Source organism: Podarcis vaucheri (assembly GCF_965113315.1).
Source record: "Podarcis vaucheri genome assembly, chromosome: 8".
Classification (NCBI taxonomy): domain Eukaryota; kingdom Metazoa; phylum Chordata; class Lepidosauria; order Squamata; family Lacertidae; genus Podarcis; species Podarcis vaucheri.
The window spans coordinates 19,636,453-19,662,635 of NC_138766.1; the positions used below are offsets into that span (position 1 = coordinate 19,636,453).

Below are 26,183 nucleotides of genomic sequence, written 5' to 3' on the forward strand. Positions count from 1 at the left end.
CATTCCTTAGAGCTTTAACTACTGATGAAGCCCAGGACGGCAAAACAAGGCCAATATTCCGGAAATCCTTGTCTTAGACTCTATGAAAGGATTTTGTGGAACTGTAACAACCTTTCATGTGGATGGTTTGGACTTTATGAACAGACAGGTGGAATAGACACCATTACACGGATGGACCTTATGCATGAACTGACTAGAGAATGATCTAATCCACTGGGTCTTCTGCTTTGTTCGTTTCTTGAACTTTATGAGTTACTTCTATTGAAATTTACAATTTGATACTATGAATAGTATACCTTATTTATCTAAGAACACAGCCGGTTACGTCTCGTTTGTTTATTGAGGATGCTTTACATGACCATATGTTTGTTTGTTGTTGTTTTGCCAGGTTCATTTCCAGAACAAATGAGGCTAAAGCATGCAGGTTAGGTAAGAAGAGTTCCTTTAAAGAAGAGGAAGGAAGAAGAAGAGGCAGACTTACCTACTGGAGACATTTCAGGGACACTGGCAACGTAAGGCCCATCGAGAAATTTTGGTTCATTATCATTAATGTCCTGCACTTTGATGATGAACTCTGATTCGGGCTCCAGTGGCTTCCTCGTATCGATGTCCACTGCTTGAGCACGGAGGGTGTAGAAAGGCTTCTCTTCGCGGTCAAGGCTCTTTATGGCATGAATGTCCCCTGTGGTCTCGTCAATGGTAAACACTGTACCAGCGCCATCTCCTGATAACGTGTACTTAACACTTCCCACTCCCTTGTCCAAGTCAGAATGAAGCTTAACAGAAAAAGAGAGAAAAGGTCAAAGTAATTAATAAGAGAAATTCATGGATGGAAGAACGGTAGCTTTTTCATTTTAAATATTAATCCAAAAATCATTTCAATCTCTAATGACATCAAAAGGGAAAGTTGCTATTTCTGAGGAAGACAGGAACATTGCACAAACCCTTTGGGATCTTTAAGTGTACCTAACTCTGTTTATAGAAATTATTACAAATAACAACATGCAGATTATTTTATAATTCGTATCTCAGTTAGCCTCTGTGTTCTTCTGAGGTTGATTAGACTGCGAGACACCAGCCTGTCCATAGCCATCCAATCAGTGTGGGTTTGGATTTCAGTGATATATGCTAGTCCAGGAATTGTCAGTTGCACTTCTTGTATTGATATCTTGGAGAAGGAAGCCTCAGGTTGGAGTTAATGCTATGTACAGATACAGGACGTCTAGCTTAATGACACTTCCTGTACTTGACTTCAAATGGGTTTGCATATTTCTTGTAAGGGGAAATGCATGAGGTACCAAGAGAACTTCTAATGTGCTTGATATAAACACAGGGATTGTGACACAGTTGTCATTTCTGCCAATGCATTGTTAATGTTCCAAACCACTCTTAATTCCATGGATGAATCTGGTCCTCCTGTGATCAGTGCCACTATTCTAACCACTACTACACACTGGTTTAAAATTTACGTACAGAGGTTTCCTTCCACTCAGGGACAGCCTGTCCCATTTCATTGCCTAAAAGGCAAAATGGAAAGGTCCTGCCTCCACTATGTAAACCCTCCCCATTATTTCCAAATCCACAGCTAAGGAACATCATGTCTAGTTGAAAAATATGTGTCCAGAAGAACATGCCCTACAACAGAAGACAAGGAAATATGCTTCTCAATCATGTGAATACCACTTTTGCTAGTGGAACAGAGTAACCTCTACCTAGAGGCCAGCACACATGTGTGTATAAAGGCTGACCTTAAGGTGGATTCACAAAATAAAAAAATAAAAATGCTAGCTATGTAAAGTGCACCTCATTTCAATTATTTTGGGGTGAAGGGGCTCAAAACAGGGGCAAAAGGCCATGAAATATTGCCCTTACTTTGAATTTGCTTCATGACTTTATCATAGTTTTGTGGCATCTTAACAATAACTGGCTTGGATCAAGTAGTCAGCTTGAAAAAGCTGTTGATTTCAGGAGATGAGGTTCTGAATGAGCACATCAGACATACCAAGCAGGACTTCAGAATCAGAAAGTTTATTTTATCTATCAGTATGAAAATCACAGTAGGACAAAGATGAAGAAGAAAATAAGAAAGAAGGCAGTAAATGAAAAGGAAGAACACACAATTGTATGTTGTCATCGACATCACATCACTGCAGCCTTTTACATGCAGAACCCAGGCTTTTAATATAATGGTTGTCAAAAATATATTCTCTGCACTAGGTTAATGCCAGAGCATTGAACACCTTTAGCTTGGGGGGGGGGGGAGATCATCTCTCGATCATTTTTCAACACAGTTCAGCTGAATTGCACCAGAAGGAGCATAAACTAGTAAATAACAGTTTTTAGTCATAATTTTACTACTATCCCGTGGTAGGAAAGTAGCAGGCCTGGCATATGGTTCCTCCTTTAGCCTAGTGCTATAAGTAGGATGGAGGGATATTAGCTTGTGGGGGGCACGCTTCAGTTGTGAGCTAATAGCACCAGTATTCCTCCTCTAACCACCATTCTTTCCTTTTTATCAACATTCCCATCCATGGTTAGGCCACTTCTGTGTTTTAAAAATACATCTATGAAGTACAGTAGTGTTATATGATAAAGAAGTACCCCCAAGTACAAAAAGAGTGCTTTGTGATACCACTAATCTACTGAAGCCTGTCCTTCCGCACTTACAATTAAGCATTGTGACTTCCTTTCAGAGGAGACAACAGACCTGAAAACCCAGGATCTTAACACTGTTCCCAATTCCTATCAGAGATGGGAGGAATTCGTTCACGTCACTTTTTACAGAGGACTGATCCAATCCAACACTCCCAAAACTCACTTGCGAACCGAAGACAAACCTAAGTCACGGAACGTATTTCTCCAGATTTTGCTACACAGTTTAGGTGTACAAAAAGCACAGACAAAAATACAGGTTTTATGTAAAATGTGTGTTTAAGATATGAATGCATTGAAAAGGTTGTCTTTCATGTTAGCAAGTGGATATTTTAGTTAAAGTGTGCACTAAAATTCATGCCATGTAAATGCATACTTTTAGATGGGATTGAGGCACTCTCTGGCGGGGTCTGTTTTCCCTCGTTGTTGACTCACACTTTCTGCGGTTCTTTGAGGAGAAGGAATGGACGTGATGCATTTTAAGTCTATTGTAAAGTTGTGTCCTTTGTGGCATGCAAAAGGGCTATTAACAGATGTTTTCCAGTTCCAAAATAAATGTCTGTTCTCCAAGAAGGATTTGAGGGGTTTTTTTATAACTTATGCATTGGGATCAAAGGAGCAAGCCTTTATTCTGTGCAAATGCTTTCTGCTTCCTGACAAGTTGGAAGCAACAAAAAGTCAAGCAGCAGCTCTTTAGAAAGCCCCAGCAGATGCTCTGCTTCTCTTGGTGGCAGATTTTTTTTTTTGTATTTGTATTTTTTTTATCTTTGCATGCCATCTGATCCAGTTCAGGGAATGTCAACAATAACACCGCCATGAAACAGATGCCTTGGAGGCTGCCAGTGTATAGTTCCACATCGCCACACACACAAACAACTGTTTCTCAATGTGTCCCGTACACCGACAAGCTGAAATTAATCCGGAGTTCTGTTTAGAGTGTAATATCAGAATGAGACAGGTTACAGCCAGCTAACATACTTTATCTTTTACTCCTGTAGAAATCCGTTCTATTTAAATGGGTATTTATCATAATAACGGAGCGGTACCTATTTATCTACTTGCACTTTGACATGCTTTCGAACTGCTAGGTTGGCAGGAGCAGGGACCGAGCAACGGGAGCTCACCCCATCATGGGGATTTGGACCGCCGACCTTCTGATCGGCAAGTCCTAGGCTCTGTGGTTTAACCCACAGCGCCACCCGCGTCCCTTTTCAGTCCATAAATGGTACCTAATTGATTTCATCCCTCCCCTTTCATTGCATTTCCTTTGCTTTGAAATGAATGTCATAATGATGTTACAAGTTTTGGTAGAATTAGCAAAAGTTAGAATGAAGGTGTGCCAAACACAGAAATTCCTGCACTTAGCCTACACTAACAGACCAGATTAGCCTGGTAAGGCTGGCCTGAATGCAGCCTTAAGAAACATAGAAGATTCATGACCCTGACAAAAGGTGAGACATTCAGCAGCACACAAGGAAGCTGGAGGTTGCCAAGCATGTGCGATGGCTCCACAGCAAGACAAGAGTTCTCTTAAAACTGAGGTTTTGAGCAGGGGCTTTTGGGTAGAGGAAAAGGAGGGGACAGAGGGAACTCCACAGGGGAGCTGAAGGCCAGAACCATCTTGGCAGGCTGGGAGATGCTCAGGATGCCTTGGAAATCTAGTGTTGCATGGCTGGGTGACAAGCTGCTGTTGAGATGTAACACACTGAACGCTCTCCAGAGCAGACTCAGGTGTAAATATGTGTTAATGAACAATATCTCTGATATGACGGTCTCCACTTCTTCTTGATTCCCAACGGAAACATGACCATGGCCATTTGAGCTAACTCTTAGGGGCTGAGGGGTCTTCACAACCCACAATAAAACATTTCAGGGGGGCGGACCTCCCTAGTCAATGAACATTGCCATTCAAAGGTGTGTGTGTGCCGCGTCATGTGATTTATTATGTGGGGGCAGGGCTTACCTGGGCCCCCACAATGTTTTATTGAAGTTGGCACCCCTGACCCTGGGTAAGTGCCTGGAGCCCCCTGAAATTCTGCTACAACTCAGTAGAGATTAAGGGTGCTGTGCAACCTTTGTAATAATAAGTACATAAGTAATTAATTACATAAATTATGTAGTTTTGCCACAGTGGAGCATACCCTCCAACATTTCTCCAATTAAAAAAAGGAGATCCTATTCTGTAATTGATAATAAAAATAATAATGTTACAATTTATACCCGACCCATCCAACTGGGTTGCCCCAGACACTCTGGATGACTTCCAACACATATAAAAACATAATAAACAATCTAACCTTTAGAAGTCTTCTAAAGTTATGAAGTTACTTATCTCCTTGGCTCGGGGGGCGCATAACCCCATACCCCCCAGCTTTTCTGTTATGAAAATAGGGACATCCTAATAAAAAGTGGAACATTCTGGGATCAAAGCAGAGACCAGATGGCTTCTGTAAATCTTGGACTGCCTGTGGAAAATAGGGATGCTTGGAGGGTCTGGGACAATGCAATGAGTAGCATAGTTTTTGGAAGAAGGCAAACTGCAGCAGAAAACCAGTACAGTATGCAGTCAATACAGGGTAGAATGGACAGCAGTGCCTCTTTACTTTTCTTCTCAACACTTAGGAAGTTTCTTTCTCCTTTCAAATCAACCCAGAACGTCAGCAAGGAGAGGAAATGAGCTCTTTGCTCTCCCAAATGGTGAGAAAATGGAAGAATACCACTACTGAGAATGGGTTCTACAAGCTTAAATAGACAGTATGGTATAATGGTTAGCATGTCAGACCTGGGAGACCAGGGTTCAAATCACACTGGGTGACCCTTGGGCCAGTCACTACCTCTCAGCTCACCCTATCTCACAGGGTTGTGGTGCCCTTTCAAATCTTGTGACCTTGTGATTTTGGACCATGTGATCCAAACTGCTCCACGCTGCTGGAAAAGGAATGGAAGAATTGCATGACACTTCCAAAGCTGGGGTCGCCCCCCCCCCCCGCAAGCAATTAAGATTTCTGTCCGTCTTCCATCAAAAATAAAAATAAAATTCTTGGAAATTCACCAGTTTTCAACTCAGACCCATTACCCTCCTTTCCGATAGCAACCAGAAGCATTTGATTCATTACTGAAAGTGTACAGCCTCTTGTTTAAGAGGAGCATAACAAACCCCACGCAGCAGTACACTAATAGAGAATGTGCGTGATAAAAACGAGCTGCCTGTAGCTCCCCTTTGAGAAACTGTTTATTAAGAGCTTTGTCTGGATTGACTTCAAAATGATTATCCTTTGTCATTTTGCCTGCCACAGCACTGCGCTAAAGTCAATAAGGAGAGTGGTAGTCTTCTTTATGGGATTTGCCAAAGCAGAGTGCTCTTAGTCCATTCAATCGAAGAATGCATAATAGCTGTGATCATCTGGATTATCACCGCACAAAGATGGATATCAAAGGTCTTGAAGTAGTAGCAGCAGAGCAAATACTTTGCCTAACCTACAATGGTAAGCCGGAGTCTGCAAATCAGAGCTATTGGCTTGTCTATGTTTTCTCTGCATTTTGTATTCTGCTACAGATATTTCGACTATAAGGATATAGTGACTTGGAAAGGATTGAGTCTCTTTTTTCTGTATTCTAAAACTGATGTCTATGACCTATATAATTCCTGTAATAGCTTATGCTACAGTCTTATACTTATCCAGGAGCATGTCCCATTGAAGAAGAAGAGAGGAGTTTGGATTTGATATCCCGCTTTATCACTACCCAAAGGAGTCTCAAAGCGGTTAACATTCTCCTATCCCTTCCTCCCCCACCAACAAACACTCTGTGAGGTGACTGGGGCTGAGAGACTAGCTCAAGGTCTCTCAGCAGCTGCATGTGGAGAAGCGGAGATGCGAACCCAGTTCCCCAGATTACAAGACTACCGCTCTTAACCACTACACCACACTGGCTCTCATTGAACTCTAAAAAATCTACTGATAGGTTTGTGGTATAATATAGTCAGGGCTTTTTTTTTAGAAGAAAGCATCTCAGTATGTTTCTGAGAACAATTCAAAGTGTTGGTGCTGACCTTTAAAGCCCTAAAAGGCTTTGGCCCTGTATATCTGAAGGAGCGTCTCCACCCCATCATTAATTTAAGATCCAGCTCCAAGAGCCTTCTGGTGGTTCCCTCACTGCAAGAAATTACAGGGGACCAGGCAGAGGGCCTTCTCGGCAGTGGCACCCTCCCTGTAGAACACCCTCCCATCAGATGTCAAGGATATTGATAAGTATATGACATTTAGAAGACATCTGAAGGCAGCCCTGTTCAGAGAAGTTTTAAGGTTTGATGTCTTAATGGGTTTTAATTTGTTGGAAGTTGCCCAGAGTGGCTGGGGGAACCCAGTCAGATGGGTGGCAAATAAACAAATGAATGAATGAATGAATGAATGAATGAATGAATGTCATTATCAACATCGTCATGAAGTTGTTACAACAAATGCCACACTTTTAACATTTGGGGGAAAAAGGTGCCGGTATTGCGTAACCTTGAGTACCCTCAGAAAAAAAGCATAGTGTGAATTAAGCCAACATAAGGCACACCAGATCCTAAGCATGGCAGAGGGAAAGCAAGCTTTCAAAATAGTGTTTAAATTACACTACCCTGTTTGCTCCGTATAGTTAAAACTATGGTTTTCCCAGTAGTGATGTATGGAAGTGAGAGCTGGACCATAAAGAAGGCTGATTGAGAAGAATTGATGCTTTTGAATTATGGTGCTGGAGGAGACTCTTGAGAGTCCCATGGACTGCAAGAAGATCAAACCTCTCCATTCTGAAGGAAATCAGCCCTGAGCGCTCACTGGAAGGACAGATCCTGAAGCTGAGACGCCAATACTTTGGCCACCTCATGAGAAGAGAAGACTCCCTGGAAAAGACCCTGATGTTGGGAAAGATTGAGGGCACAAGGAGAAAGGGACGACAGAGGACAAGATGGTTGGATAGTGTTCTCGAAGCTACCAGCATGAGTTTGACTAAACTGCAGGAGGCAGTGGAAGGCAGAAGTGCCTGGCGTGCTCTGGTCCATGGGGTCACGAAGAGTCGGACACGACTAAATGACTAAACAACAACCCTGTTTGCTGGCTTAACTTAAAACAGGTTGGCAATTCACTACACTGAGCTGAATGGACTTGGGATCTAACCTAAGTCTCTCACTTTTTGGTCCTGAGGGTGTTCAGCTGGTTGCAGCTCTGCCAGAAACCCGCTAAATCCTAACCCCACACATCCCGCCAGATCTTGCTATAAAAGATTGCCCTATTAAGTGAATTTTCACTATATTACTGATGCGTGGCCCTTGTACTTTTAGTCACTCCATGAACACATGCACAAAACATGGCATCTTATATCTCTAATACTTTGAGTACAGTCGCTGATCTTAAAATGAATGCTATTTTGGGTGTGTGTGTGTGTTATCTTAAACTGTTAGGATTTATAGCTTGATTTACATTGTACTAATGTGATGAAATTGCTAAATGTATTCAATAATCTATCCCTATCTAACAGATGTATCAAATAATAGCTAAACCATTTCTCTGTCGGTGTCGGTCTTTTTTTCTTTTTTCTGCAATAACCTAATTCATAAATTGGAGTAGAAAACTCATCTCATTTAATTATATTGCTTGGGAGACATTCATGAACTTTGCGTAAGTATTATTTTAAGAAAGTTGACTATTTTTAATTTAAATAAAATATACATTTGTTTGGTTTGTCAGGCAATTGAGCAGAGTAACTAATTGAGCCTGAAATTGAAATGAATTTAATAGCCATTCACCTCCCTCTATAAAAACAGGGTGGTTCACTGTACCAAGAGATATTGACTTAACAAGTAATTAATGGCTATTTAATGCAATAGGAATGATCTTGCTAATATGGGTGTTCTCCATGGGGTCAACAGAGCCTGTTTCACCCTCCTCAATGACTATTTTAAGGTCGTTGCAAGGAATGGGAGGCCTGTTTTCACACTCAACGTATCTTATTTGCATAAAAGTAGTTACTCAAATATCTGAATGGGAGTATAGAGATACAGATATGTTTAGAGCTCTACCCCTACAGGAATAACTGTTTCCACAAGGTTCATCCATTTAATACATTAACACACTAAAGATACAATACAATGCAAATCTTTATTACGGTCATAGGCCAGCATAGACAAAACATAGATTATGGTGGAAAAGTCAGAAATGTGTACTTCATTTTAACCTTCCAGCGTTTGAGCCAGTTCAGTTCTCTCAGTTTCTCATTTTTTCATTCATAAACTCACTTCCAACCCAGTGGACCCATTCCATCAATGTGGGGGTTTGTGGAATGATGAACTGATCCTGGCCCCAATACCATACCAATTCTTACCCTGCCTGTTGCTGTCGATAAAGATTTGACCTGATTTTATCCCATCACTGTTCTTCAGCCTGGTTATTTGCTGCTCTTGTGGGTCATGTAATATGCTTGCCTGGGCAAAAAATATAAGGGTACTGCTGCCCAAAATGGTCCTCTGAGGCCAAGCAATCTCCTGCCTATTCTATTCTGCTGCTAAGGTGTTGCTATCGGTGGTTATTTTTGGGGGGGCGGGGGTGGCTAAGGCTATGTGTGTGTGTGTGTCATTTTTTGTTCTTTTGTTTAAGTACTTTGATCATTTTATGTTTTGTTCTTTAGCATTTGCTTGTATTAGCTGCCTTGAGGAAACTATGCCCAAATGTCAGGATATAAATATTTTAAATTACTTAATAAATTAGGCAGCTCAACCACTTTCTCTCATGCTTGAAAGGCTCTTTAACCCCTTCTTCCCCAGTGTGAATCACAAATGTACCCTCTGAAAGTTATTGACCGTAGCAGCTCACTCTCATGGGAAGTTAAGAGACAGGGAAGGGAAAAAATGAAGAGCTGAGGTGCTTAAACGGAGGAATCTGCCAAAGCCTCTATTGATGTTCACATTAGTAATAATAATAATAATAATAATAATAATAATAATAATAATAATTTATTATTTATACCCCACCCATCTGGCTGGGCTTCCCCAACCACTCTGGGCGGCTTCCAAAAGAATAATAAAATACTGTGATACATCAAACATTAAAAGCTTCCCTAAACAGGGCTGCCTTCAGATGAGTTCTAAAAGTCTGGTAGTTGTTGTTCTCTTTGACATCTGGTGGGAGGGCGTTCCACAGGGCGGGCGCCACTACCGAGAAGGCCCTCTGCCTGGTTCCCTGTAACTTGGCTTCTCGCAGTGAGGGAACCGCCAGAAGGCCCTCGGTGCTGGACCTCAGTGTCCGGGTAGAATGATGGGGATGGAGACGCTCCTTCAGGTATACTGGACCGAGGCCGTTTAGGGCTTTAAAGGTCAGCACCAACACTTTGAATTGTGCTCGGAAACGTACTGGGAGCCAATGTAGGTCTTTCAAGACCCGTGTTATATGGTCTTGGCGGACGCTCCCAGTCACCAGTCTGGCTGCTGCGTTCTGGATAAGTTGTAGTTTCTGGGTCACCTTCAAAGGTAGCCCCACATAGAGCGCATTGCAGTAGTCCAAGCGGGAGATAACCAGAGCATGCACCACTCTGGCGAGGCAGTCCGCAGGCAGATAGGGTCTCAGCCTGCGTACCAGATGGAGCTGGTACACAGCTGCCCTGGACACGGATTTAACCTGTGCCTCCATGGACAGCTGTGAGTCCAAAATGACTCCCAGGCTGCGCACCTGGTCCTTCAGGGGCACAGTTACCCCATTCAGGACCAGGGAATCCTCCACACCTGCCCGCCTCCTGTCCCCCAGAAACAGTACTTCTGTCTTGTCAGGATTCAATCTCAATCTGTTAGCCGCCATCCATCCTCCAACCGCCTCCAGACATTCACACAGGACCGTCACCGCCTGCACTGGTTCTGATTTGAAAGAGAGGTAGAGCTGGGTATCATCCACATACTGATGAACACCCAGCCCAAACCCCCTGATCATCTCTCCCAGCGGCTGCATGTAGATGTTGAAAAGCATGGGGGAGAGGACAGAACACTGAGGCACCCCACAAGTGAGAGCCCAGGGGTCTGAACACTCATTCCCCCCACCACTTTCTCAACACGGCCCAGGAGGAAGGAGCGGAACCACTGTATAACAGTGCCCCCAGCTCCTAGCCCTTCAAGACAGTCCAGAAGGATGTTATGGTCGATGGTATCAAACGCCGCTGAGAGATCCAGCAGAACTAGGAAACAGCTCTCACCTTTGTCCCTAGCCCGCCGGAGATCATCAGCCAGTGCGACCAAGGCAGTTTCAGTCCCGTGATGAGGAAGGGATCCGAATGGTCTGCTTCTTCCAGGTGTGCCTGGAGTTGTTCAGCAACCACTCACTCAATCACCTTGCCCAAGAATGGAAGATTTGAGACTGGGCGATAGTTGGCCATCGTGGCCGCATCTACAGATGGTTTTTTAAAGAAGCGGTTTAATAACTGCCTCTTTCAGCGGGTCTGGGAAGGCTCCCTCACGGAGGGAAGCATTCACCACCCCACGAAGCCCATTGCCCAGCCCTTCCTGGCTAGCTTTTATAAGCCAGGATGGGCAAGGATCAAGGAGACAGGTGGTTGGTTTCACTCGTCCAAGCAGCCTGTCCACATCCTCGGAGGAAACAGATTGGAATTGATCCCACACAATTTGACTAGACAGGACTCTAGCACTCTCCCGCCCCGGCCCTGCTCCCACGGTGGCGTCTACCTCTTCCAGAATCTGAGTGACTTTATCTGCAAAAAACTTTGCAAAATCATTGCAGGTGGCCCGTACTTGGCCCCGATGTCGCAGGTGGTTCCGCTAAATTGCGGACCACCTGAAAAAAGTCTCCTTAGGAGAAGGTTAACAAGTTCTTTGCTTTTCTCTCAGATGTTATTGGGCTGAGTCAGTCTTCCTTGCCCTCTAGTTATAGCTTAAATGAAAATTATATCCCTGCCCTAACACACGTTAGCTGCGGGATACCTCATAGAGGAGGAGGACCAGAAGGCACCAGTCATACAACAAGCCTTGGTTCATACTCCATCTGGGGGTGAGGAGCCAGGATCCAGTGGTGAGGCTGGGGAGGGGGTCATTACACCAGGGGAAAATTCAACCCCTGACATTGGGGCTGAATGCGTCCCAAGCCAAATGAAGAGGCAGTACATTAACTGCCACATAGATAGCTACTCTATCTGGAAAAGTGACAACAAGGATTCATCAGGAGTAAAGATATCCTAGGAAGTAAGACCCTTCTCTCAGAGTTGATAGGAGTCTGCTGAAACTGGGGTGTGGCTTCAACAGCTCCAGATGATGATGATGATGATGATAAACACACACACACAGTGTTTGGCTGGAAGAGCTGCTGGACTATTTGTGCACCAGTTCAACTTGCTACTGGATTGCCTGCCTATACCAGACCAAACTGTGGCCTGTTCTGATTTTCCCCTGAACCTTGCTGTCAACACTGCTTGCTTGGACTCTGGCTTTGAACCTGTCCTAAATACTGTTTTAGTTTTTGCCAGCAGGTCTCCTGGTTACTGAGGTCCCCCTCTTGCAAAAGAACCGCCACCTGGGGACTTAAACAATAGAACTTATCAAATTAATTCAGAATTTAACACACCACAGGTTTTTCACTCATATAAAGCTGTGCCACTCTGAAGAAATCATGTCACGCTGCGAAGGCTGATCAGTGCACTTTGCAACGTAAAAGGGTCTCTCTGCAGCTTCACTTTGTGCTTCAGTGGAAAAATTAAGTCCAGCAACAAAGAGACAGGGGGGTGGAAGGGAAAAAAAACCCTCTCATTAAGTGTTATTGAGGCAGTCACTAAGGAAGGAACTCTCTGAGGAAGTAGTAGATAAAACGATCTTGGAAAGGACAGAAAAAGAAAAAGAAATGAGCCTCTTTTACAAGGTTAACAACTCAAAGTCTGGCACCGAAGGCCAAGCAGATACAATAGTGGGATTGCATGCAAAGTGGGGAAAAGAGTAAATGCAGATGTCAAGGCATGCCAGCAGGCCGAAGGACTGAGGTTGTTTGAGCTGAAACCCTGCTTTTTTGAAATTTCAAATCCAGCAAACATTTCAAAATCTGAATTTGACCTGTAGAACAGGGTGGGGAAGCCTCTCTAGTTCAAAGGGCTATGTTTCCACCTGGGCAACTCTTATAGGGTTTGCAGGGCAGAGGTGGGTGGAGCCAGACCCCCCCCCCCAAAAAAAGTGGTGACTGTTATATTCAAGCCACTGAAAACTCAGAGGTTTCTCTGACTTATGTAAGCTTCTCAAAGCTCCCCCCCCCCCATTGGACTTTGGCGGATTTCTTTTTTAAAAAGCTTCAACATTAATTCTTGCTGAGGAATTTTAAAAGTAGCTGTGCTTTACATATGAGCAGAATGGTGTCAGAACAGTTTAGCCTGAGGGGTTAAGCAGCAAAAAGGTCAGCAGAGATCCACCTGGTCCTATAAAACTGTTTATTCTAGATAGGAGAGTAGCTTCAATAGGGTTTTTCAGTCTGACCAAGTCATTAGTTGGCTGTAGACAGAGCTTGCCTGCTAATTGATTGGCTGACTTGCTTTCTCCTGAGCTTTACCTGCCTGGCTCAACAGCCTAAACAATGGGGTGACAGTGTAGCATAAGTTTAACTTCTCCAGTTCTGCCTCTAGACCTTATACAAAGCTTTCACCAAGTTTATCCTTTTTGCTCACTTTCTTTTCTCTCCGCCCCCTCCACTCTTCTTGCCTTCTTGTTCTTGCCCTCTGCCATCAAATGCACTCTCAGAATTATGGATTTCAGTCCGTTTCTTACACTGCCTACTTCCTTCAGCCACTTTGGATTCTGTTTCTTATCTTGTGGGACTTGACTTGTGGGTGAGCTCCTGTTGTTTGGTCCCAGCTCCTACCCACCTAGCAGTTCGAAAGCACATCAAGTTCAAGTAGATAAATAGGTACCGCTCCAGCGGGAAGGTAAACGGCATTTCCGTGCACTGCTCCGGTTCGCCAGAAGCAGCTTAGTCATGCTGGCCACATGACCCAGAAGCTGTCTGCGGACAAACACCAGCTCCCTCGGCCTATAGAGCAAGATGAGCGCCACAACCCCAGAGTCGTCTGCGATGGACCTAATGGTCAGGGGTACCTTTACCTTTACATAAAACCACGTGATTAAAAGCGGGTGCACTCCCCCCCGACTGTATTTTCATCAATATACACATTTTTATGCACCCTTACCCTAGTATATGCATTTTTACTTGGCTGGATAACAGCACTGCAAAATCTAGAGAAATGCAAATTTCAAAGAATGGCTGCATCTCAGTTTTCATATTAATTCAGAAATGTCAAAATAGGTAGATTCACTGAATCAGCCTTCTCCACCATCCCAGAATGCACATCTTATTGCATGGCCGCTCGGTAAACAAACAAAGCCAAGGAGTGCTAGGAGGCGTTCCATTTAACTTGGAAGCAAAAGACAAACAGATACAACCTACTAACCACCTTGTCTCCCTTTCAGGAAATGTGCCGTTGGCTGCAGGCACTGAAAGAAAATTGATTCAAATCCACTGCATTTGTTGAGGTCAAAGATTTTAAAGGGTTCATCTCAAGCTAGTGCTTAATTTGACAGTGATGGAGACCCTCAGGAGCAAATGCATCTTTTGCTGTGTTTTTCTATGTTCTTCTTTTCACAAAAGTCTGTTCGGATTTTGAGAGCATTATATTTGAATCCGACGTGGAAGCCTTTTACACTGATCTGCTGAATATTACTTTTTTTAAATTTTGATTTGTGAATTACATGGGCTATGCACTACCAACTTTGCCCATTTTTATATTACTGCATATATAATACAGTATCTGAAGAAGTGTGCATGCACACGAAAGCTCATACCAATAACAAACTTAGTTGGTCTCTAAGGTGCTACTGGAAGGATTATATATATATATATATAACATTCCACATGGGACTGATAACATTGTTTCACTCTGGCCAACATTCCCTGTATTTTGTAGCCATTCAATGTAACATGCTATATAACAGATGCCAATGCTTCCCTGACAAACTAATTGTGGAGATACTCAGAGTGGGAGAGTACTTCCAGGTGAGCTAGAGTTCATCAAAATTAATACAGATCACAAGTACCTCAGTGCACCTCTATTCAGTCCAGTAACTAGAAAAATAAGAAAATGTGAGCAAGCATGGGGTAAAGGTTAAAAGTGTTTGGCTGGGGTTGGAAAGAAATGAGTTTAAACCCATTCCCAGCTATGAAGTTCATTGGGTGATCACCAGCTAGTCACTATCTTTCAACCTAACCTTTGTCTTGGGAGAGAAGGAAGAAAGAATGATGTTTGCCAACCAAAGCTCCTTGAAGTAAGCACTGAATGTTCATTGCTGTTATGAAATTGTAAGGTAAAAAAGGTAAAGGTAAAGGACCCCTGGATGGCTAAGTCCAGTCAAAGGCAATTATGGGGTTGTGGTGCTCATCTTGCTTTCAGGCCGAGGGAGCCAGCATTTGTCCACAGACAGCTTTCCGGGTCATGTGGCCAGCATGACTAAACTGCTTCTGGTGCAACAGGGCTACGGGACACCGTGACGGAAAGCAGAGTGCACAGAAACACCACTTACCTTCCCGCTGCAGCAGTACCTAGTTATCTACTTGCACTGGCATGCTTTTGAACTGCTAGGTTGGCAGGAGCTGGGACACAGCAACAGGAGCTCACCCCATCATGGGGATTTGAACTGCCAACCTTCTGATTGGCAAGCCCAAGAGGCTCAGTGGTTTAGACCACAGCACCACTCGCATCCCTTATGAAACTGTATGCACACCTTTCAACACCAACAGCAACAACCTCCAAAACATAATTCAGAACTTCTCCCATAATAATTAAGCTACTTCCAAATCACACAGAAAGCTGTCATCCAGACTATACAAAGTTAAAAAAATACTTCAATTACTTATGAAGGGAATACCTCAGCATGTCTCCCTGTAACCACAAAAGGGAAAAATCATCTATGAACAGTTAAGTTACTACCTCACTTACAAGTAGGCCATAATTTGATTAAAATGTTGTCCAAACACTGTGATTATTAGAAATTTAATCAATAATAACAATAATTTTATTATTTATACCCTATCTATCTGATTGGGTTGCCCCAACTATTCTGGACAGCTTCCAATATAATAAAAACACAGCAAATGTCAAACATTAAAAACTTCCTGATACAGGGCTGCCTTCAGAAGTCAAATCTGTAAAAGGAGGACATTTCTACTCTGACATGGAAATGCAAGGGAGGAAATTTGGCACAAAGTTAGCACAATCATTTTCTTACAAATGGACATTTTAAAAGCTAAAACTCAGGTGGTGAAGATTGATTCTGGAGTCACGAACCTTTTTGATCCAGTAAGCACATTTGGAATTTTGATACGATACTGTGGGCACTAGCCACAAAATGGCTGCTTTGAGGGTTGGACATAACACAAAATGGTGCTTATGGAATAACACAAATGGTTGCCTTATATAGAAGAGGAGAAAAAGAGGCAGGGCCACAAAATGGTACAGGTACGCCCCCCCCCTTCAATGGGAAACAGGCATATATCACTCAGCATCACACACTTTCTTTCTGATCAGAATGGAAGGCTGGGTGAGTATTCAAATGTGACACAAAATGAAATGTGGGTGTGTTAGGGGAAGGCTTCAGTGAAGGAGAAGCAAACTACAAGCAGGAATTGAGCAGGAAAAATATACAGTTTTTTGAGGGGATATTTACGGAGACTTTTCACAGGCCCCACAGGAGGCCCTAGTGCACCCACCACCAACAGTGGGCAGCAGGTTGGCCATCTTGCACTAATTAGTACTGATCAAACAAAATAACACCAGAGACACCAGAGACAGAAGACCAGACTGAGCTATTCTGCTGTCATTTCGCACTTTTGAATCAGGTTTTTGGTGTGTTGCAGTATGCAATGTGTTTACATGGTGCATTTTCATCAGCAGGCAGGAATGTATGCATTCTTGCAAAATGCAACAAAGTATAACTAGGTGCAGACTTTTATATATGCATGCAAGCTTATTCTTCTTTTGGTACCTACAAACACCCACGCGTATATAGGTGAGAAAGGATGCAGAATCTGCACACACTTACAATTTGATAATTAGCAAGCTCAAAGCAATTGAGTATTTTGTTGTGCCTCGCCCTGTCAACAAAGCCATATATGTTCATCAGTCTTGCTTTTTCAAACATTGGCCTTTGCAGTGCAGCATTTGGGGTTGAAAACTACCTATCATAAGAGAACAATGTGGTTAAAAGCTTCTGCCTCAATCTGCCTGTCTTTGCTTGACAGAAACAAGCATTGCATAAGATTTGGACACCAGGTCTAGCTAGGAAACCAAAGCTGTTTTCACACTGATTGAGGGGGGAAATATTACCTTTCCTGTCTGTTCCATACTAAAAAGAGAGGTTGTGGGGGAGGAAAGAAATCACATTCAGCCAAATTCACTTAACAGTTTCATTCAGGAAGATCGGGGATTGAACAGGCAAGGCCAGTACAGCCATCTTCACATACCTTCCATGGATTGGGTTTAAGAATAATTGGAGAGAACTTATGTTTATAGCATATCTGGTCATGAATTGCCATTGGCTTCATATCCTACTCTGCTATATTATCATGCCAGTTCCCTGGCTGCTCTGGCACCAAGTTGCCTCTGTTGCCAAATATGACAGCTGCAACGGGCAGTTTTCAAGTCCAGCTTACTCTTGGCCCCTTTGCATGTGAATCATGTCGATCACACATGGAAAGGAGCTGCAGAGTGCTTACCTGCCCCCACAACATTTATTCAAGTTGGTACCCCAATGGTGATTTTAAAGAATGAGCAACAATTTACATGTAACTTACACACATTCACACATTTAGCTTTAGGCACTTGGCTAAATAAATAAATAGAAGTTGAAAAGGGGGCAGGAAATCCCATCCACCACTGAGCCCACTGTGTTTTGACTATACATTATTTTGGCTTTACATCCTATCCCTGGCACATAATTTGTAAGTTGAGAGTTGCTTGTATAATTAAGGAGATTCATTCCTGTTGGAACTGGAGCCTCATTGGCACTAATCAAGTTGTTCATCTGGGATGATTCCTTCCAGACCTGAACTATTCAATAAGAAGTGGCCATAAAAATGTACCAGTATTTGACAAGAAAACATTTTTTTCATGCCACGTTTTGTCTCTGTCCAGAACCACCTCTAAACCTCCTTAGGATCTGATTTCTTTCCGCAGGGCCTGTAAGACAGAGTTGTTCCTCCTGGCCTTTGGCTTGGAGCCAATTTGATTCCCTCCCTCTCTTTCTTTTTTCCTTTCCTTCTCCTCCTGCGATGAGGCTACATTTTAATATTTTAATGTTTCAATATTTTAATGTTGTATTTTAATTTTGTTTTTAAGTTGTAATCATTCAACTTGTTTTTATTATTGCTTGTAAGCTGCTCTGAGCCCGGCCTTGGCTGGGGAGGGCGGGGTATAAATAAAAATAATAATAATAATTATTATTATTATTATTATTATTATTATTATTAGGCCAGCTGCCACACTATGCCAACCAGATGATGAAATTGCATGGGGATCTGTACATACCCATCCTGTAAATAGCCAATATTTCATAATGAGAACTATTTTCAAGTGAGGAATAGCATCACGACTAAGAGCTGAAGATAAAAAGATACACAAGATAAATCTATAACAAAATGAGGCTATATTAAGCAGGTAACCTTGCCAAGTTTGCATTTCTCTATTCTGGAGCACACCAAAAGAGATTTTTGCAAGCACAAGGAAATACAGCTCTGCTGGGGAACATCAATTAATTTGCGTTCTGAATAGAGAATAGCCAATTCTCTCTGAACATGTAAGGTGCTGAGAGCATTTGATTTTATTCAGACTGTAGAAAAACAGCCCTCTCTTGCAGCAACACGCCAATTTTTATGGAGTAACCATTCTACATGTTTTCAATATGTGTTGGCATGATGTCTGCTCAGAAACATTCCATTGCAGGGAGTTGGGCTAGATTCTATGATTCTAAGTAAACTCCACTGAGCTCAATATCACTTACTCCTGGGTAGATGTGTTTAGAAATATAGTTGTTCTTGGTGGGCATTCATTCTGATTTTTTTGAAGTGAGGTTATATGGCATTAGATTGTACCATTCTCTCACATCTCCCCCATCATTTTTCTTCCCACAAAAAACTAACACTATTTAAAAGCTGAGCTTATCATTGATTGAACTGTGCAAAAATGACATATCCACTTTAATGTTTAGAAATTACATTTTTGGGGTATAAAATTTGATGGTTGGTATTATATTAAATGGGACGCGGGTGGCGCTGTGGGTAAAAGCCTCAGCGCCTAGGACTTGCCGATCGTCAGGTCGGCGGTTCGAATCCCTGCGGCGGGGTGCGCTCCCGTTGCTCAGTCCCAGCGCCTGCCAACCTAGCAGTTCGAAAGCACCTCCGGGTGCAAGTAGATAAATAGGTACCGCTTACCAGCGGGAAGGTAAACGGCGTTCCGTGTGCTGCGCTGGCTCGCCAGATGCAGCTTTGTCACGCTGGCCACGTGACCCGGAAGTGTCTCCGGACAGCGCTGGCCCCCGGCCTATAGATGTGAGATGGGCGCACAAACCCCAGAGTCTGGCAAGACTGGCCCGTTCGGGCAGGGGTACCTTTACCTTTACCTTTATTATATTAAATATTGGTTTTATTTAATATTAAAGTATAACATTGCTTTATTGTAACCTGCCCTGGGATCTTACGATGAAGTACGGGTAAGAAATTCTATATAAATAAATTTGCAGCCCACATTTGCTGGTATACAACTGAGTCGCACTCACAAAAACCGACAGTCTGAAAGTTATGTATGATTAAAAACAACAACTCCTGAAAGATTTCTTACTGATTAAACCACAACTTTATTTCTTTCGTTATTTACTTCACTTCTTCCTCCAATATGACACTTTGGAGAAATTCATGTGCTGCTTCATGAAATGCCGTTAAGAATAAATAAAGTCCTCTGCTAGTGTATACATGAGTAACAAGATCATTATTATTTCTCAGTTTGAATTATGGCTACAGCCTTCAATTTTTATTCCAAGACTTACTTTTGGTTAGAGCTCCCATCAAATTCTGACGAATGCAAAACTTGAGGAGACAAATATACAGATTCCTGCTCAAGGAAACTGTTGGAGGTTTTTTTGTTTGCTTGTTTAAAGTTTGGGAACATCCATTGTGGGTCTCCTGTGTAAAGATGAGTTACATACCCTCCAACATTTCTCTGACGAAAACAGGGACAAGTCAGTCTACTTCTTGTCTGTGTCAATTTCACATGTGTATATTCATAATTTAGGGGTGCCATATTTCAAACAGTGCAAATCTGGACACAAAAGTTGTTGAGCTTTCCCACCGCAAATCTACACTTCCGACATGCGTTGCCATACATTCAGATTTTGCGGGCTATTACAGCATTTGCCAGCAGGACACAGTTTCTGACAGCCGATTCCCAGCTATGTCTGGGAAATTCTGGCTGTATGGCAACCCTACATAATTCCACATTATTCAGCTTGTTGTTGTTTTAATCTGCATTTAAATATGTCTTTCCAAATGCATTTCACTTCAAAGCAGGCATTTCTGAGTCTATTTGTTACTTCAAATATCCATTTATCCCAAAATACACACTCTTAAATGCATTTTGGTGTTAGTCTCAGCTTCAGAGGCTGTCACTCTGGGTCTGGATGACCCCTGCTCAGCCTCATTGCAGGATCCTGGTTTTTCACTCACAGATGGAGCCCGGCACAGAGCTTCCAGTAAGGAGTCCTGTGGTTCAAGCATGACAATACACTTATTTGCTGGGAATAACACAAAGATTTTCATGGTACCCAATGCGATGCTCACCAAACATGTATGTTAATATTAGAAGCTTGGTTTTTAAATTATATTTTTCATCACGTTTTGTAAACTGGTGCCTGGAACCTGGTTACTCGGTGATACATATATCAGTATACCTGAAGGAGCATCTACACCCCCAATATTCAGTCCGGACATTGAGGTCCAGCTCCGAGGGCCTTCTGGTGGTTTCCTCACTGTGAGAAGTGAGGTTACAGGGAACCAGGCAGAGGGCCTTCTTGGTTGTGGTGCCCACCCTGTGGAACGCCCTCCCATCAGATGTCAAGGAAATAAACAATTAATTGACTTTTAGAAGACATATGAAGGCAGCCCTGTTTAGGGAAGGTTTTTTATGTTTGATGTTTGATTGTGTTTTTTATATCCTGTTGAAAGCCACCCAGAGTGACTGGGGAGGCCTGGCCAGATGGGAGGGAAAAAAGAAGAAGAAGAAGAAGAAGAAGAAGAAGAAGAAGAAGAAGAAGAAGAAGAAAAAGAAGAAGAAGAAGAAGAAGAAGAAGAAGAAGAAGAAGAAGAAGAATTATTTGGCATTTATTATTTGTTTGTTTGCCAACAGACAGAGCAGGTTGTTCACAGGTGTGTGTGTGGGGGGGAGATTGGCTATCTTTCAGCTAGATTTTCTTATTAAGGAAAGCAAAATAAACAGTACATGGAGACTTCAAAAGGGTAAACCTTTCTTACTGAAGCAGTTGTTCGAACTGGCTAGTAGCCTCTCTATCACTCCCTGCTCTGCAACATGCAATAAATGCCTTGTTCAGAAGTGTGGGGCCTGGCAAGCTGTCAGCAGAGAAGATGTCAGAGCGGCTCTGAGGGAGAACTGCAGGGTCTACCTCTCCTCCGTCATCACTTGTTGGCCTGCATCCAAACTGGAAACCTCCCTGTCCTGTCTCCTCGCTATCCCTCAAGCTCCCTGTTTCTAGCACTTTCCAGCTCATCCCCCTCCTCTGAGGTGTGGTCAGTGTCCCACCACCAGTTCCCAGGCTCAAAATTCTCTTCATCTGTGCCTTCTCTTGAGGGGCTCCTCTGTTGGGCATCCAGGGACTGGCTGGATGAGAGTGCGTCCTCAACCAGCCAGTCCCCGACATTGTGGTTCCAATTCACCACCTTCAGAGTTTCCAATAAATCTTAATCTGATTAGATAATAAGTCCCCTGGGTCAGTTGGTTTGGAATTAATTTTACAAACAAAGGCCCTCGCTTTTATAGCGCACTTCAAAACTTTGTGTGACGTGTCATCACTCATTGGCCTCCAGCTGGCCTTGTTTAGAGTAATAAAAAAATACGGTGGGGGGGGGACATGCCTACAAATATGTAAGAAAAATGAGCCTTTGCCTGCCTTAAAAGTGCAGATTTTTCATTTTAATGTTACATCTACAGGAAGCTTGCATTGGTGTTGAGGGATACCAAATGCATGCCATGGAATGAAATTTGGTGCTATAAAACTATAACAAAGTTTTGCTCCTATACAGCATCAGTCTTAGGAGGAATGATGCTTTTGTTATATTAGGAAGGGGTCGTGTTACACGCTTTCCCCCCATGAACATGATTAGAATGCAAGGCTGTGCTCGCTCGGCAGCTCAGCATTGAATCCATTAATTAATTCTTATTTAATTATCATGCAAGTTGACAGAAGTCAATTTGCCTGTCTGTCGTATTTGATGTCTTTGAGAAAGCAAAGTTTAAAATTACTGCAGCTAGAGATATCACTTTCGTTAGGATGAAAGAGTACTTTAGGGCAGAGTTGTATTTGCCACTGGGAAGCTGGCCCTCTCAGAAATATATATATATGAAAATTAAAGAAATTAAAGAAAGCAGAATGTACCTTTTTCATGATACTATGCACAAATCACATTTGTTAGTGCAACACTGTAGCACCTCAAGCTTTCATCATAATGATCTATGGAGAGGTAGGTGCATTATGGCACTACACTGTTGGCAAGTCACAGCGAGTTGTCTTCTTAAGAACAGTGAGGCTTCAGACCCTATAAAAGAGCATCCATAATTCATTCAGATCTCTCGCTGTTCACCTTCCCGTGGTAACCCGGAGGGTCCAAAATACATGAATAATGAATGATGAGATCAAAAAGATTGAGCCAATGGCAAGAGGCTGGGCTCTTCCTTCATCTCCAACCCCCCCTTTTTTTTGTTAAGTATGCCATAGAACTCTGTGGAATTTTGTGGTTCAAGCACTACTGATCATTTTGTTGCTGCCTGCAAAATACGCTGTGATTCTAGATCAGAAGGATGGACTGATATTCCTATTCTGTTCTCTGAATCCTCTCACCAACATAGTCGCAGCAAAAAGTCCTAAGTAGTCAACCGTCTTACCCTCCAAACATTTCTCCAATGCTTAGAAAATTGAAGTGATTTAAAACTGTTTTAGTATTTTAACTTTTGTTAAAGTTTTTTTTTTTTAAAAAAAAGAACAGCAATAGGGTTGTATCTCTCTCCCCCCCCCCCCCATCATTTTACTCTTTTATGTTTTATAAACTGCTTTGAGGATTTGTGGGCACTGTGGTCTAAACCACTGAGCATCTTGGGCTTGCCGATCAGAAGGTTTGAATCCCCATGACGGGGTGAGCTTCCGTTGCTCAGTTCCAGCTCCTGCCAACCTAGCAGTTCAAAAGCACGCTCCAAAAAAGTGCAAGTAGATAAATAGGTACCGCTCCGGTGGGAAGATAAACAGCATTTCCGTGTGCTGCTCTGGTTCTTTTGTGCTAGACAAACACCGGCTCCCTCGGCCTGTAAAGTGAGATGAGCGCCACAACCCCAGAGTCATCTGCGACTGGACTTAACTGTCAGGGGTCCTTTACCTTGACCTTGACCTTTACAATGCGGCAGGTTATATTTTTTATGAAGTAAATAACAAATAAATATAAAAAAACTGACCTTAACACCACACCAAGCCACTTGGAACAACAATTCCAATCCCTTTGCATTTTGAATCTTCCTTTATTCCTCCCGTCTCATCTTGCTATCCAGACATGCCACACATAACTGCTATTTTGATAGAAAACCATGGATGAAATATCCAGATGTGGGCAGGGGTGTGTGTGACCTAATAAAGCAATTTTGTCCATCTTTGGCATAATACATTGTAGCATTATTCAAATCCCATTGTTTTCCTTTCACTGCAGTTAAGCACAAAGTTAGACTACTCTCGAACACGTGTAAGACACCTTTCCTAGGTTATGCCTCAGTAGCCAATTTTGCTGGGCACGTACTAATGGCAAGACGAATAAAAAGCAAATGGATTTTACATGTGGACAATGCAATGCATTTCAGAAGTACAGGGAAAAGGAAGCAGACCGAAACTGAACTGGAGTCAGAGTACAAGAACTCGCTATTAAGATTTGTGAATTATGCATGCATACCTTATCTGTTGCTTTTATCTTTCTGTATAGAAATGTAAGAAGCAGAACCTTTTCAACACGAGACTGCAAGCTTTTGGTGGTTAACACAGTTTCAGATGAAAACTATTAACATTTCGGAATGACAGCACTTTAAAGATCTCACAGGGCACATTTGGTTTTAGTGCCACTTTAATTATTTGCATTTAACAGTATTTTAATTTTCCCAAGGCAGATCCCTATTTTCACCGGAGAAATGTTCGAGGCTGCTTCCACACTGTCGCTATTTTGGGATGGGATTCAATCGCATGCTATCAAACTCAGGTTGCGCAATTAAAGTTGGTCCAGTACTCTTGTAGGACAAAACTGCTCACCTCCCAACTGAACTTTTCCAATAAAAGAAATGATGGAGAAATGCATTGGAAAGCATGAGAGAACACTTGAAGGATGCAATGTCATGTAACCTCTCCCATAAACAAATGAGAAAGAATGCTTATTGAACAAGCAGTTACCATCTAACCTCCCTGCAATCTTTGTGCAGGCAGATTAGGATGAATGATCAATAAACAGGCCTTCTAGAAGTGATCAGTGTTACTGTGTGGACCAGTAAATATCGCTTCACGTTACATGTATGTTTGCCTGCATAACTGAAACTCCAGTAACTTTGCATTAAGTAACGAGCAATAGATGCACTACTGGCTGTTAACAAAATCATTGCCAAGCTATCATGGAATGAAACAGAACGATGGAATATAGGCTTTTATCTATTTACTGAACACTGTTTCTGCAAAAGGCATTTGCTTTGCATGAATAAAACTGTCAAAATGTGTGCCATATCGGCAGCTGTTAGACAAATGTCGCTATTACCTCCTGTGCAGGCACTTTTTCAGGGCCTTGTTCACCCTCCCCTAGAGTTTACGCCATAGTGAGATTGTAAATGGCTTTGCTATTTCAATATGCAGGGAATAAATCATGTTTTACATGTCTACAGCCAGGGTTGGCCCAAGACCCTTTGGCGCCTGAGGCAAGATGTGTCACCAATGCTTTCCCTTACAGATCCAGACTCATACCCCGGTGGGGTGGCAAGGTTGGGAGGCAGGAGCATGCATTGCAAAGCAGATCACCTCACTGGTGTGCTGCCAAGTTGGGCAGCAAGCTAGGTTAGGGGTTGCAGGGCAGACCACATGGCATATCTTTCTAACCCCTCAGAATTTGCCGCCTGAAGCCATTTTCTCACTATGCTTCATGTTAGGGCCGGCCCTGTCTATTGCTCTCCTCTGTAGCCTTATTGGAGTTCACCGATTGGGTCTGCGTTGCTCCGTGACAGGAGGAAGGAAGTCAAAATGACACCGAGTTGGTTCAAAGAAAGAGTTTATTCTGCTCTCCGGATAGCAGAAGGCACTTGTGTGGTGAGTCCACAGCAAGTCCAAGAAATGACAAGTTTAATGCGGTATATATACCCTCCAGGCACCCTCTCCCTCCTTCCAACCATGTCAGCTTGTATACGTAGGTTGACATCACATATGTTCCTGCTCTGGTACTCTCAACCATAAAAGGGATTTCCTTCCTGCACTCCTGACCATAAAAGGATATTCCTGTTCCTACTCCTATCTTGGAGCAAAAGGTCACTACTTCCGAGAACATGCTCTGGAGTCATTTGTGGTCAGAACATAAGATATGTCTCTGTCTGTTCTACTGGTAAAGTCAAGGCCAGTCTTGCCGTCAATCTGATAAGGAGAGAGCTGTGTTCTTGTTTTGCGTTTGCTCAACAGCTAAAGTTTATGCATTTTAGCTAAGGAGAAATGGGGATTTTGGTGCAGTTTAAAAACTGCCTACACAGTCAGTTTTGGGGTTTGGGAAACCCATTCCTTCACCTCTGCAGAAGATGGTACTCCTCAAACTATTTAAACTGGGAGAGTCCTCAGTTTGCTCTGCATTCTGCCCCCTGCTATGCAACACAGATGCAACAAACAAAAATAACCTCAGGTGGATTCAGTAGCAGTCTACCGAATCCAGTTTTATTGCCTTCTCACCAGGGGTGCCAACTATAGGGGGCAGAAGGGGCTTTGGTCCCCTCAATATCAGTGGGAAGGGGCTGCCATCTCCTGCCGCCGCTTGCTGAGGGGGGGGGCACGTAGAGGGTGAATATCGCCCTCTGCAGGCCACACCGAGTGAGCGTTCATGTGCCAGGCAGAGGTGGGATGTGTCACATGAAGCTAGGCCCTCACTTGTGGAGGGCAAGTTGGTGGCCCTACTCCTCCCTTTAGCAAGGTATGCATTGTGCTA

General features: G+C 42.9%; 1 protein-coding gene across 4 annotated transcripts in view; it reads right to left on the reverse strand.

Annotated features, from left to right (window-relative positions):
• The window catches only part of CDH12 (cadherin 12), a 666,500-nt gene that overhangs the window by 106,437 nt on the left and 533,880 nt on the right, over positions 1-26,183 (reverse strand). For all 4 annotated transcript variants that reach the window (XM_082234335.1, XM_082234336.1, XM_082234338.1 and 1 more), the window contains one exon: positions 482-776. In XM_082234335.1, the coding sequence (XP_082090461.1) occupies positions 482-776 (295 nt within the window). The remainder of the gene's footprint in view (positions 1-481; positions 777-26,183) is intronic.